The 14816-nt window shown below is 44.5% G+C and overlaps 1 protein-coding gene across 1 annotated transcript in view; it reads left to right on the forward strand.

The window, feature by feature from the left end:
• The first annotated feature begins 1351 nt into the window (after window positions 1–1351).
• Window positions 1352–14816, forward strand: part of TPR3 (Tetratricopeptide repeat (TPR)-like superfamily protein) — a 55367-nt gene continuing 41902 nt past the window's right edge. The window contains exons 1-5 of the mRNA XM_086514402.1: window positions 1352–1671; window positions 1746–1839; window positions 1923–1973; window positions 2064–2243; window positions 2321–2503. Coding sequence (XP_086370528.1) covers window positions 1532–1671; window positions 1746–1839; window positions 1923–1973; window positions 2064–2243; window positions 2321–2503 — 648 coding nt within the window. The 5' untranslated portion in view covers window positions 1352–1531. The remainder of the gene's footprint in view (window positions 1672–1745; window positions 1840–1922; window positions 1974–2063; window positions 2244–2320; window positions 2504–14816) is intronic.

The raw sequence follows: 14816 nt of genomic DNA on the forward strand, positions 1-14816 counted from the left end.
GATTGCTTTTTCATTCAAGCACTTTTGCGACACTGTTACTCTTGTTACTCTTTGAGTAGATGTCCCCTCTTATGAGCAATTCACTTGAATAACTGATGTCACAATGGAAGAAAGAACAAACAAAACAAGCACTTTTACTCAAAAACAAAGGACACAATAAAAGGAAGAGTGAGTCTTTTAAGGCCCTAAATCTATCAAAACTTGTACACCTAACACACATCTTAAAGGACCTTGTTAATGGAAAATTTTGTGGCAAGAAAGATCATATTGAAGAGAAACGTTAACGTGGTCCCTCTAAGAAGTTTATTTTAGAGAGCAAAGGCAAAGGCAAGGAATTATGTCCATTTGTTGTGTGGCTAGGGTCAAATACCGTAGCTTGCAAAGAGCAACAACGCTTTGCTTCTTTTGCGACAACCGAAATAGCCACTTTGAGGTTGTGCAAGAAACTTCTTTCCAATCGCTTGCTACTCTCCACCATCACTACAAATACTTATTTTTGTTCACATGTTTTCTACAAGGGACTTCTAGGCGGGTGCCCTATTTTTTGGGTCCCCCTCTATTAGGCACTCTCTCTCACTACCAACTCAGCTTTTATGGACAACTTAATTTGAATCTTATGAATGCTTTTGTGTAGGATTTGTACATGATGTTTTAACACAATGTTTGAAGCGGTTGCATGTATTTCACATAGATTTTACAAGAGCAGCATAGCCAAAACCTATCACTGAGGCCTGATTGGGTTAAGATATTGGTGTTTTTAGTGGTTTTCAAGCAAGAGGATTTTCATGCAAGGCATTCAAGCAGGCTCAAAGAGAGTTCTCTCTCTCTCTCTCTCTCTCTCTCTCTATCTTCCAAGTTTGGGTTTTGCTGGCTTTCCTTATAGCAAGGCTATGCTGAAGTGAGTACAGTCTTGATTTTTTGAGCACTAATAACTGTTTACATACAATTTAGTTTCTTGCATTTCAAGTGGATTTGTGTGAGCCAGTTGCCTATGAGCACGCATTTATCAAAGTGATATTTATTTGCTTCATGTTTGGTGGTATGGGACACCAACTAGCTCATTCACTGAACAAATAGTCAATTACCAATCTACTACATTAACATACTTACACTAACATTTATCACATTTTTTGAATATATTTATAAAAAAATCAAGTTATTGTTTTATAAAATTTGAATTTTGGTGCATCATTTGTGAGCCCAATAAAGCTCACTAAACAAATTGCTTGCTTCAAACTATTTACAACAACATATGCATCTTAAAACCACCCTTCCCTATACTATTTTCAAACCACCACAACCATTCCACTATGCAATATACTTCCTCCAACTTTTCCTAACAGCTCTTCTCTAGACATTGTACTTTTAGCTCGCAGTTCCTCTAGCAGGCCATCGTGACACTTCTCCACCTTTCTTCTTGCAACAGGCTTTCTAGGAGACCGCCCACTAAGGTTTTTTACCATTTTGCTCCAATCCAATTTGAATTTAAAACGTAGCAGATCTCTGGTTAGGTTTGTCGCAAAAACTTGAAATGGCGGCTTCATCAGAGGAGCAGGCAGCCTCGCTCAAGGAGCAAGGTAATTCTCTGTTCAAAGCCGGCAACTTCCTCAAAGCTGCGGCGCTGTACACTCAAGCGATCAAGGCCGATCCCTCCAATGCCACTCTCTACAGGTTCCGTCCTTTCTGCTGTTGTGTGCACGTGGTGATCGATTTTTTTGGCTTAATGAGTGAGAAATTCTCTGCAGCAATCGGTCAGCCGCATTTTTGAGCCTATTGAAAGTTACAAAAGCGCTCGCAGATGCAGAAATGACAATCCAGCTAAAGCCCACATGGGAAAAGGTTCCTTTTATTTGACTTTCTTTCTACTTAGTGAGTCTGTGGTTCTCTACACGTCTGTGAACACAATAATACACCATCCACAGGGCTACTTCCGAAAGGGCTGTGTACTTGAAGCCATGGATCGCCTAGATGAGGTACAGCATTGTACATGCACACCCACAAAGTCATTCATCGGCAGCGTGTTTCTTTTTGATGATTGCTAAGGTTTGCTGCCTCCACCCAAGGCTCTTGCAGCTTATAAAGAGGCTCTGCAACAAAATCCACAGAGCTCTGAAGTTGCTACCAAGATCAAGAGGTTATCCCAGTTAATCCGGGATAAGAAGCGAACACAGGATAAACTGGCTGCAAAAGGCATTGCGAAAGGCGACAAATGTCTGAATTTAGACTCTTTGAAGGCAGATTTGGTTAGCATTGTTCTACTCATGAATCATTACCACTCCTTTCTATAGCATTATGTGCTGAATCTAGTCATACGAAACAGGCGTCAAAAGTCATTAATGATAAAATTGTAGAGAACATCTACAAGTTTATCAAAGACCTCTTTGAAAGTGCAGTGAAGGATTGGTGTGAGAAGAGTGGAAAGTTGGATGCTAGAGTCTACTTCTACACAGAAAAAAGAAAAGAAATCACAGAGGAGACTGTTCCCATTGTTGCTGTGGATAAGGTAACAATCTTTCCTTAAGCAATTGGCCTTTTGGGATTCATGTTGCCAAGGAAGGTTCTTATTTTGAAATGACTTATGTTTTTTGTATCGCAAACCTTGTCATTCAGTTCTCTATGATCCATTTTTCTAGATAGGCTAAATTTGAGCATTCCTTAATACTCATAGTTGAAATGAATGACTTGTAGGACATCAGTGGTTTATCTAGTAAATCGCCATAAACAATGATCTTGTTAGGACTTTCTCTTTAAAGGCTTTGTTTTTATGGTTTGCTTTGGGACATTAGCATTGGAATAAGGTCTCTTCATCACAAAAAATATCAAGGGTTTTCTATACTATATTTTAGGGTGGTTTTAAATTTTGGCTTGTACCATTTTAGTGGCATGGTGATTTGTTGAGAGGCTACTGGGGCAGCTTTAGTGCTCTTCACACATTTATATAAAGAATTATGCTTTGGAGATTGTGTCATCACTGGATGATGGTGCTCATGTTGTAACATCAATAGCGCCCCATCCCCCTATCCCCCCAAAAAAGAAGGAAAGACAGCACATTGCTTGTGTTTTGTGCGGTCCTTTGCAGAGCAACCTCCCACCTGTCCCTCTTCTACCGAGGCAATCTCTCAAGCTTAAACACTGTGTTTGTGGAGGATACTTCAAACCAGCCTTAATTCTACAAGTATTTTTATGGAATTCTATCTCCTCTACCTTCTCTTCTCAGTGGATCTACCCTTTGGTAGACAAAGATCTGCGTGGCAAAGGAAAAAGGAAGGACCTCCTAGTCAACCACCCCTTAGTGTCTTCAACAATATGGCCGGTGCTTTCTATTTGCGGGAGCCAAACCGTCATGGCACTCTTTTGGCTTTCCACCACCATCTTCCCCCTTTGATCGAGGATCTCCTTTTTGACCTTGGGTCCCTTCAACTTATACCATTGTAATTTCATCTCCCTTGTTTTTTTCCCCTAATTGCCGAGAGCATAAATCACACGAACATAGTGATTAGACAGTGGAAAGTAGCAGTGAAAACTCAGGTTAAAGCAATGCATGTCTGCGGCGATACAATCTGTCATGTCGAAGAAGTTATGACTGCAAATATACATGGAAGGCCTCATTATGTCGAGGTGGTCTAGCGCTCACGCCAAGGCAATTACCCTCTCGCAGGCACACCACAACTGCAACCTCTGTTAAAGTGTTTGAGGTTTCCTACGTTTAAGGTGCATGTTCTTATGCACATTGGCTGGTTTTGCAGATCCTCGAGTGAGAGAATGACGTACACACACAAACACTGAAAACAAAAATCAAGGACTAGAGGGTTAGTGCAAAAATAAGCTTAGATACCAATGTTGGATTGTCACGTGCATATCTAACCCTATGTACATGTGGACAAGCTACTTCAGGTCTAGGGTTCAGGTCAGCTTAGGAAGTGTTTTGCACCTTTGTGAGCCTGTGCGCAGGCCGTGCATGTCCAGGCACTTAGAGTAGTTGCATATCCTCTGGTTGCACACAACATGATCATCAGAAGTACAGTTAGTAGCCATCATGAGCATTTTACAATGCACAGGACCCATTTTTCCTATTTTAGCCATTTTTCAGTTATTATTAATAAGTGACTGTTGGGAAACTGGGTAGGGCAAATTGGCTAAGATAATATATAAGAAAAGCTAGCGCTAGCACTTTCTGGTGCTTTCTATTTGCGGGAGCCAAACCGTCATGGCACTCTTTTGGCTTTCCACCACCATCTTCCCCCTTTGATCGAGGATCTCCTTTTTGACCTTGGGTCCCTTCAACTTATACCATTGTAATTTCATCTCCCTTGTTTTTTTTCCCTAATTGCCGAGAGCATAAATCACACGAACATAGTGATTAGACAGTGGAAAGTAGCAGTGAAAACTCAGGTTAAAGCAATGCATGTCTGCGGCGATACAATCTGTCATGTCGAAGAAGTTATGACTGCAAATATACATGAAAGGCCTCATTTTGTCGAGGTGGTCTAGCGCTCACGCCAAGGCAATTACCCTCTCGCAGGCACACCACAACTGCAACCTCTGTTAAAGTGTTTGAGGTTTCCTACGTTTAAGGTGCATGTTCTTATGCACATTGGCTGGTTTTGCAGATCCTCGAGTGAGAGAATGACGTACACACACAAACACTGAGAACAAAAATCAAGGACTAGAGGGTTAGTGCAAAAATAAGCTTAGATACCAATGTTGGATTGTCACGTGCATATCTAACCCTATGTACATGTGGACAAGCTACTTCAGGTCTAGGGTTCAGGTCAACTTAGGAAGTGTTTTGCACCTTTGTGAGCCTGTGCGCAGGCCATGCATGTCCAGGCACTTAGAGTAGTTGCATATCCTCTGGTTGCACACAACATGATCATCAGAAGTACAGTCAGTAGCCATCATGAGCATTTTACAATGCACAGGACCCATTTTCCCTATTTTAGCCATTTTTCAGTTATTATTAATAAGTGACTGTTGGGAAACTGGGTAGGGCAAATTGGCTAAGATAATATATAAGAAAAGCTAGCGCTAGCACTTTCTGGTAGAAGAGGTAGCAGAGACCCAGTGTCTAGCAGTGCACCTTCTCAGCAAGACCCGGCAAGACAACCTAGTGTTTTTCAGCACAACCTAGTGTTTTTCAGCCATCAAGACCAGCCTAGCGTTTTTGGCAAGAGCAGATCAGCATGGCGTCTTTGCAAGTGCAGACCAACCTTAGCGTTTTGCAGATTCCCAGCGATAGAACCAGCCATAGCATCAGCGTTTTCAGTTTTCAGCACTTAGACATTGCAGATAAGTCCCAAACCTTCCAGATCTCACCTTTTCGCAACAGATCCTCGCTGCGCGGTCAGATCAGCCAGTGTTTTCAGTTTCAGCCCGCTGCTCGCAGATTTCAGCATCTGTGTTTTCAGCGCATCGTCGTCGTGTCATCGCCATCGCCGTCCTCGTCGTCCTCGCCGACCCAGAGTCAGAATTCAGCAGATACTAGATTTGCTGATTTCAGCCCCTAGCGTTTTCAGATTTCAGCCCTTCTCGTTGTCGTCAACATCGTCGGCAAGTCCATTGCATTTAGACCATTGTACGAGATTTGTGCAATCAATAGCATAGACCTCTCTCGGCCACGAGAGGGGCTTTTGGAGGAGGGTTTGACTACATTTTGGTGTCGTATTCTTCTCTCTCTATCTCTCAGTCTCAGCACCATCATTCACAGGGTCATTCACTTTGTTTGTGACCATTTGCACTCTCTCACTAAAGGAACGAAAGGCTCTCCCTTTCGTAAGTAAAAGGAACCCTTGAGCACAGTTCAAAGCACTCATCTTGAGCAAAGTTCAACATTCACTTCCGCTACACCTTACATTGGTACAGAGCTTTGGCAGTGTTCTGTATCACTCAAGGAAAGAACCATATAATTTTTTGTGCTTGTTGCAGTCGCACGTAACCCAAGTCCACTTGGGCGTGTCGATTCCGTATCGTGTTTTTGAAGAGTGACAGGAAACTCAAGAAAGAAGGGCTTGTCCAGCCTCCCCTTGTTCCTCTTTTCACTCATTGAGAGCGGACCGTGCACTTAGCGGCCGGCCAATCGACGTGAGGTGGGAAAAAGCAACCTTGGTGTGAGCGCAAGGCCACCAAAGGGTGCGCCCGCAGGGAAGAGTAGAGCTCGGGTAAGAGAAGATCCTTCTCTAACACATATTGCTAAGAAAAACCTCAAGAACCTCAAGAACCCAAGTTCCTCGTGGACTTAAGTACCCAAGATTTCAGTGTATGGTCATTCCTCGAAGCAGAATGGATACTTTGCGTGAAGGTGATGAGCATGGAAGTGGCGAAGAAGAATTTTCCCCACCAGGAGGTTTTTCCGACCCTCCCCCTTCCCCATCTACGCCACGGTTTGCACCAAATCCTATGGAGGCTTTGGTCAAGACGATGATGGACATGATGCTACAATAAGAAGCGCAACGCGTCGCCTTGGATCGCGAGCGCGAAGAAAGAACGATAGCCTTAGAGCGTGAGCGTGAGCAAGCGCGCTTAGCGGCTGAAGAAAGAATGAGCACTCATCTTGAGCAAAGTTCAACATTCATTCCGCTGCACCTTACATTGGTATCAGAGCTTTGGCAGTGTTCTGTCTCACTCAAGGAAAGAACCACAAGAATCACAAGAATTTTTTTTGCTTGTTGCGGTCGCACGTAACCCAAGTCCTCTTGGGCGTGTTGATTCCTAATCGTGTTTTTGAACAGTGACAGGAATCCCAAGAAAGAAGGGCTTGTCTAGCCTCCCCTTGTGCCTCTTTTCACTCATTGAGAGCGGACCGTGCACTTAGCGGCCGGCTAATCGACGTGAGGTGGGAAAAAGCAACCTTGGTGTGAGCGCAAGGCCGCCAAGGGGTGTGCCCGTGGAAAAGAGCAGAGCTCGGGTGAAGAGAAGATCCTTCTCTAGCGCAGATTGCAAGCGAAAGAAGAACCGCAAGAACCTCAAGAACCAAGACCCCCAAGAACCCAAGTTCCTAGTGAACTTAAGAACCCAAGACCACAAGAACCCAACACTTTAGTGAATGGTGATCACTCGAAGCGGAATGGATACTTCACCTGGAGGTGATGAGCATGAGAGAGGTGAAGAAGAATTTTCCCCACCAGGAGGTTTTTCCGACCCTCCCCCTTCCCCATCTACAACAAGGATTGCACTAACTCCTATGAAGGCTTTCGACAAGAGGATGATGGACATGGAGTTAGAATGCAAAGTAAGAAATGGAGAGAGAATGGCAGCCATAGATTGTGAATCCGCCAAAAGAAGGGCAGCCATAGATCGTGAATATGAAGCAAGAATGGAAGCCATAGAGCGCGAGCATGAGCACGCACGCTTAGAAAGACAAACAGAATTTGATCGCGAGACCAAAGCAAGAAAAGAAAAGAGCGACCAACACATGAAAGAGTTCTTGCGACTCTTTTCTCAAGTGCAGGCACAGATGCAAGAGATTCGGGAAAAGGAGACTCTCTCAGTCTCTTCTTCTCCAAAGCATGACACACAGGATTTGCATGATGAATTGCATGATAATGATGAGCATGATGATTTGGATGACAATGACAAGCATGATGATTTGCACGATGATCACGATGTGTTTTCTCACAAGCATGATGATTTGTATGATCAAGACATGATTGTTCACAAGGATGACGGTTTAGTTGATGCTTTTTCTAGCGAAGCTAACCTTGTTGCAGATTCGATCAATTACGAAGAATCGATCTTGGCTCTCGAGTCAAGGTCTACAGAACCCCCACAGGAAGATTCGATCAAACACGACGCTCCGATCTTGGCTCTCGAGCCTAGGTCCAAAGAACCCCCACATGAAGTACTATGCGTACGCATGATTAGTCAGCACGCAGTGATCGAGTGTTTCATTCGTGATCGTTTCCTATATTTTAGTCAGCGTCTTTATGTGATTCCTTTTCCCAGACATGACATCTTGTACGTTGAGCACGTTTCACTCATGAATGAGCACGGATGTATGCAGATTATTCATGAAAAGCTGAAAAGTATGCATTCAAGGAAGTCAGATTCCATGTCTGTCCCTTGGCATGACATAGTTGTGGAAAGAGCACAAGAAAATATGAGCACCAAGCATGGACATTTCCGTTGTGAATTGCCACAGTTGATTGATTTAGATCAGAAGACAAGATTCGATTTCATTGTTTGCGTGTGTGTGGTGAACGCTTTGGCACTCTGTCTATTTGTTCATCTACATTGCATGCAGTCTTTTAAGAAGACGAGATTTTTTCCAGTCACCTTACATGGAATACGTGTTTTTGTGTTGGAAGTGGTTTCACGAATTTTCAGCCTTGAAGGAGCTACAAATGATTTTGTTGCTTTCGGCGCGGCCCAAAGAAGCAAGTGTTGCAGACCTTTATGACGTTCAAGTATCGCACGACCCACACATCAGAGTGGGCCGGCGAAGAGTCCTTTCCAGGATTCCGGATGCTATTGGCGATCTCCCTCGACGCCATACAGTTAGGTACCAGTACCTCACTTTGAAAAGAAGGGGATGTCACGTGACACATCCAACCGTATGTGTCCGTGGACAAGCTACAACATGACCAGGGTTCAGTCAGTCGAGTTAGTCTAGAATAGAAAGTGATATGGCACTTTTGTGAGACTGTTCGCAGACCGTGTATGACCTGTCACTTAGATTAGATGCATATCCTCTGGTTGCACACAGCATGATCATCAGCATTCCCATCATAATCCATCAAGGGAATTTTCCAGAGCATTAAACCTATTTTCCCTATTTTTTGACATTTTTCACTTCTTTATTAAGTGACTTTTGTTTGGAACTAGGTAGGGCAATTTTGCTAAGATAATATATAAGCAAACCAGAGCTAGCACTTTCTGGCAGAAGAGGCAGTAGGAGCATCGCTCAATAGGCAACTTCTCAGCAAGAACCATGACCTAGCGTTTTCAGCTTGAAGACCTCCTGCAGCCTAGCGTTTTAAATCAGCCCCAGATCGCCTAGTTTTGTAGATTCAGCCCTGTGATCTTGTCTTGTTGTAGCAGATTGCCGCCACATCGACACCATCGCGACAATACCTCAGAAGAGCCCTGGCGTATGTGGAATTTCAGCATTCTGCCAGCGTTTTCAGAATTCAGCAATTAGCGTTTTTGCACAGCGAAACCAGCTCTGAACCTGCGTTTTTGCACAGCCATATCAGCGTTTTCAGCAAGCAAGTGACAAGCAGAGCAGCGTTTTGCAGTAGTTAAAAGGACAGCCAATCGGCGACGGAGAAGGCCTGCAGTCAGCGTTTTTCATGAGCATTTAAGTTAGGGATTCAAGCACTCAGTTTTCAGCATTAGCCTCGTCCTCGTCGTCCACCCCGTCGACATCGACATAGCAAGCATTTAGATTCATTGCATCAGCTATTGTACCAGATTGTGCAATCAATAGTAGACCACTCTCGCCATCGAGAGTGGGGCCCTTGGAGGAGGGTTTGACAACTTCCTGGTGTCGTATTCTCTTCTCTCTCTATCTCTCAGTCTCATGCACCTTCATTCACACTGTCTATTCACTTTGTTTGTGTCCATTGCACTCTCTCACTAAAGGAACGGAAGGCTCTTCCTTTCGTAAGTAAAAGGAACCTTGAGCACAGTTCGCAGCACTCATCTTGAGCAAAGTTCAACATTCATTCCGTTGCACGTTACACGTGGAGCAGCAGCTCTCGGAGAAGAGATCCAAGAGAGGAGAAGAACCTCCCTCGTCATTGGCCTTCCCCCCCCCCCCCCCCCCCCCCCCCCCAATTGTCGCTGTCCCATGCGTTTTAAAACGCTGCTGTGTAGCGGTGTCGGATCCCCTCCCTAAGCTCCTGCAGCGGCATCGGTTTCCCTGCCATCTCCTGCGCGCGTTCTAAAACGCTGCCCAAAATCGGCGCCGAAAGCTCACCTCGCCTTGGCGTTTTGAAACGCCCCCTTCGATAGTGTCCCACCCCACTTCCCCCTGGTTCCTGCGTTTTGAAACGCTTCTGTTGGCGCCCTCTACTGTTAGACCCTCCTACTTGGCGTAATCGGTGACGAGACTTCCCCCTAGCGAGGACAGAAAGGTGGCACCCCCTCTGCGTGCAACGTTTTGAAACGCATGTGCAGTGTATGGTATTGTGCAAAAGGGCACTGCGGCGTGTATATTGAAACGCAGCCTCACAAGGGCTAGCACCTCTTGAAGAGCTTGTGCATTTTGAAATGTACATTGCAGAGGGGCTTGGAGTTTCTTGGTTTGGAAAGAAGTGCCTTTGGGCGAGCCTTTCGCTACGGAGTGGCTTAGGCATCTGATGAACATCTTTCAAGTACCAACTTATTTCCAAAGCTTTGGTGGCTTGTTCCCATGGTGGTCTTCATCAGCAAGGGTGAATCAATACCAACACAACCGAGAGGTGGCACCCCCTCTGCGTGCAACGTTTTGAAACGCATGTGCAGTGTATGGTATTGTGCAAAAGGGCACTGCGACGTGTATATTGAAACGCAGCCTCACAAGGGCTAGCACCTCTTGAAGAGCTTGTGCATTTTGAAACGTACATTGCAGAGGGGCTTGGAGTTTCTTGGTTTGGAAAGAAGTGCCTTTGGGCGAGCCTTTCGCTACGGAGTGGCTTAGGCATCTGATGAACATCTTTCAAGTGCCAACTTATTTCCAAAGCTTTGGTGGCTTGTTCCCATGGTGGTCTTCATCAGCAAGGGTAAATCAATACCAACACAACCGAGAGGCTGTGGACAATGGAGGAGATTTGAGCTCAAGAGAGGGTGAGGAGCAGTTTGGGAATGCTATTGGAGTGGAATTGCTTGGGATTAGTACGACGGCCCTTGGAGTGTGAGGAGTGCAAGTTTCCAGTGCTTGCAACTTCAAAATGGCCTCCCCTTTTTCGAGCACCCGCAACGACAACGACCAAAAGCAACAAGTGGCTATGGATAACGGATCGTCAACCATCCATTTAGCGGCCTATGCACCGGCACAATTCTCAAGGAACCCGACAAATTGTTTGGCTCGAGTTTGTGAAGTCAAAGCAAATGGAGGAGTTCACTAGAGGACAACGGCAAAGGTCAGTTGGACAAGGATGGCAGTACCAGTACTCAGTTAGCTGCCTTGGTACCCGGGAGGTACGACCACAATCATGATTGTGATTCGACGCTTTGTTTGGCTCGGCAGTTGAAAGCCAAAGGCAAAACCAAGAATTCACTTAAAGACAAGGATAAAGGCAAGCTGGACAGAGATTACGATAATAAAGATTTGACAGAGGAGATCGACATGGCACTCATGGCGGTGGCCACAATGGCCTCGACGTCAGATTTCTAGTCAAATAACAGGTGTCACCACTAGCTTTAGCTAGAGAGAGGCTTGTGAATGGTAGAGAGGGGCAAGCAATGCTCCCTTGAATTAATTTGGACCCTTGTGTTGGAGTTCAAGTTATTGGTGTTTGGACCCGTAGGTCGGAGTTCAATGCACATGCATCTGGCAAGGAACCAATCAAACGTCTAAAACACTATGGATGAGTGCACCAATTCATTGTTGTTGGTCGGATCATGGATAGGATGTGTTCCAACAATTCATTATCTTGGGCTTTTAGGTATTTATTTTACTTATTTGTCAAAGTCTTGGGTAGGGCAATTCACTGGGATTGCTATATAAGCAACCCCTTGCCTCCATTGTATACACATTCAGTTATTCTTTGCTAAGGTTGATTGGTTCAAGAGACTCTCTCTCTCTCTCTCTCTCTCATGCTCACTCCCCTTGGTCTCTACCCTTCCGCATTGTCGACTTTGACAACAGGAGCATAATCATCATGATTTTGTAGGGCAATCTTCGTATTATGCGGGATTTCGGATTGCTTACGTTGGTACAAGTGCTTTCTCGGGTGTTTTGATGATGGTGCGTCATGAACTGCAGCCGGTTTTAGCTCATAATGATCCGACGGGCTCTTGGATGGTGGTTCAATGTCGATTACTCTGGAATTGGCTAGTATTTATAATCATATTGCCTCGGCACAAAGAAGTCATCTTTGGCAAGAGTTGGTCAAATACCCCTGGTGTTCACATGCTTTTTGGTGCGGGGATTCTGAATGTTCTCTTGGGATGCCATGGTGAGTAATACGGGTGTCTTGGATCTATGGGCCAGCACGCACGCTTCAGAGCGGGGTGCTCACTCTAGATATAGAGCACGATTGGATTGCTTGTATGTATTTGGCACTGCGCAATATGATATGTTTGCATGTGATATGAGGATCGATCGTTCTTTCACCTTATTTGATTATTTTCCTCTTTGACTCTGGGTCTATTTTGAGGCATTAGATGTAGAATTCCCGCTCCTTCGTAAGCAGTTGCTGCGTATTAATAATGCATATCTTTCACATAGAGCGTTTCAAACTTTGATTGAAGCAGTAATTCCTCCTCTTGTCTCTCATATGTTTATTGATGTGGATGTGGCCTGGTATCGTTTTGTCATGCGCATCCAGGCAGCCATAAAGGATTATGGTTCGTTGTACATGTATTAGTTGAGAAATAAAGTGCAGGAAGATAAGGAGACCTGTCAAGCCTTGGGAAGTTTTGCAGATAATAGAAGGCTTACTGATTCAAAACAAGAGGAATTATGCATAGCTAAAACCTCGTTGATGCATAATGATAAGAGAAAACTTGAAAATTAGATCTAGGCAATACGCTTTTATAATAAAGGTTGTTCATCGAAACAATTCTTTAAGCATTTGCATCATTCGAGGACATGTGCCTCTATCAAAAGGGTTAAAAGGGTTAAAAGGGTTAAAAGACGAGGCTGGGCAGTGGACTACCAAGAAAGGTCAATTGGCAGACTTAATGGTGGATCATTTTCAACAAGTTTTTGCCAAGCGTGAGACTCCCTTGACTGAGGTTTTGCAAGCCAGACAGTTATTATTGTCTTATTGCAAGCCAGACAGTTATTGTTGTCTTATGTACATCCTATATTGACAATGAATGATGTGGCCACCCTTGAGGCCAGTTTTACTCGATAGTTTGTTGCATCTTGGTCGCTGGAAATCGCTGGGATGGGATGGGCTAACGGTTGAATTTTTCCTTCGCTTTTGGGAATTCCTTAAGCAGCCTCTCCTTTTCATGATAAATCATGCATGGACCACGCAATCTTTGCGGCAATCGTGGAAAGAAGGATTGGTGAAATTGTTGCCTAAGCAAGCATTGTGTGAATACTTCTCACATTGACGTCCACGAACGCTTATGCCGGTCGTTTACAAATTGTTGTCGAAAATGATAGCTACTCATGTTGCTGACCATTTGTTTTCCGGCATACTGTAACAGACTTGGACACTCCAAGTCAAGAATCAATCGCGACAGCACCAAATAACCACTTCAAAACAATTCACAGATCACAATAGATTTGCACTGGCCCTGCGGAGTTCCGTGCCTAGAGATATCGGCCCCAAAGACTGGCTCCCCTTTCAGTATTTCTTATGTATTAAATCAATGTCAAAGTACAAAGAGCGGTTAGGGTTTCACTCTCAGACTCTGCGTCCAGATGCTCTGGAGAGTGAGCCCCTCACCGCGTATATAAAGATTACAAGGGATGCCCAAAAGCAGAGCCCCAAAAGCTTTCAAAACAAAAGCAATTACTCTCCTCTCTCTCTCACTCTCTCTCTCAGAGTAAATAAAATAAAGCAATAAACTCTCTCTCTCTATTCTTCTCAAATTGCGTCGCCCAAAAGCTGGGATTTCAGCCCGCAAAAGCCGCTGCGATTTTCGGAAATCTGTACGCCCTGGCCACGTGGCATTTCAGCCGCTTTAGGGTTTCAGCCAGAAAATTAGGATTAGGGTTTCCAGAAATTAGGGTTTTGCAGATTAGGGTTTATGGCAGAAATTAGGGTTTGCAGGAATTTTAGGGTTTCTGGCAGAAATTAGGGTTTTTGCTGTCGGTAGCCACGTCATCACTTTGTGACATACCCCCTCTTGAAAGCATTGTAATCGACCGCGATTACGCCTGCAGAACCGACAAAAGCCATAAACCGTCTTAGCAGACACTGACTGTTAGTACCTACGTACTAGGAACACACATCTAGCACATGTACCAAATCGACAGTCCATCACACGACATCACAGGACATCACCAGACATCATAGGACATCACATGACATTCAACATTCATTCGGAATTTAGACCATGATTTATCGGCAATGTAGCTAGCAATCGCATCTAGGTCCAATCGGGACCTCATCGATGTCCGATTGACTAACCCCTATTGCAACCATGTCTGTTCGAGATCAATCAGACGAAAATGCTGCAGTCATTTCATCTATCAGTTTCTGCACTTAAAAGAAGTCAAGAACAAATCAGTATCATAATCAGGAATTCCATTTCATTAAAGTCATACAACAGAATACTGTCAGCTTTCAGTATCCCTGAAGCTCAAAGAGACATCAGTGACTCTAGTATCTAAACCAAGGCATATGTTGACAAAGGAGCGGAGTGACTCTCCTCTTGTGCATCCCACTGCATCAGATCTCCGGCCAAGCTGAATTCTGGGTTCCGTTTGGAGCAGAGTATGCTAAACCAAAAGCATCGAGGTAAAGTTTCACAATCTGAGGAGTATCTGCTAGGTCCTCCTCCATCCACTTCGCATCCAATGCAGGATAGTTCTTGAACTTAACCAAGAAACGCCTTCGGACTTTACCTTTAGTCTTCGTATCCTTATGTGCCAAAATCTGTTCAAGAACAAGGAACTCCTCGTTTTCTTCCACTTCGGGTTGCTCATCAGGCTCCCCATCATCAGGCACATCACCCTTAAAAGGTTTGAAGAGACTCACATGGAATGCATTGTG

This window comes from Adiantum capillus-veneris, chromosome 1 (assembly GCF_014529385.1).
Source record: "Adiantum capillus-veneris isolate H3 chromosome 1, ASM1452938v2, whole genome shotgun sequence".
NCBI lineage: Eukaryota > Viridiplantae > Streptophyta > Polypodiopsida > Polypodiales > Pteridaceae > Adiantum > Adiantum capillus-veneris.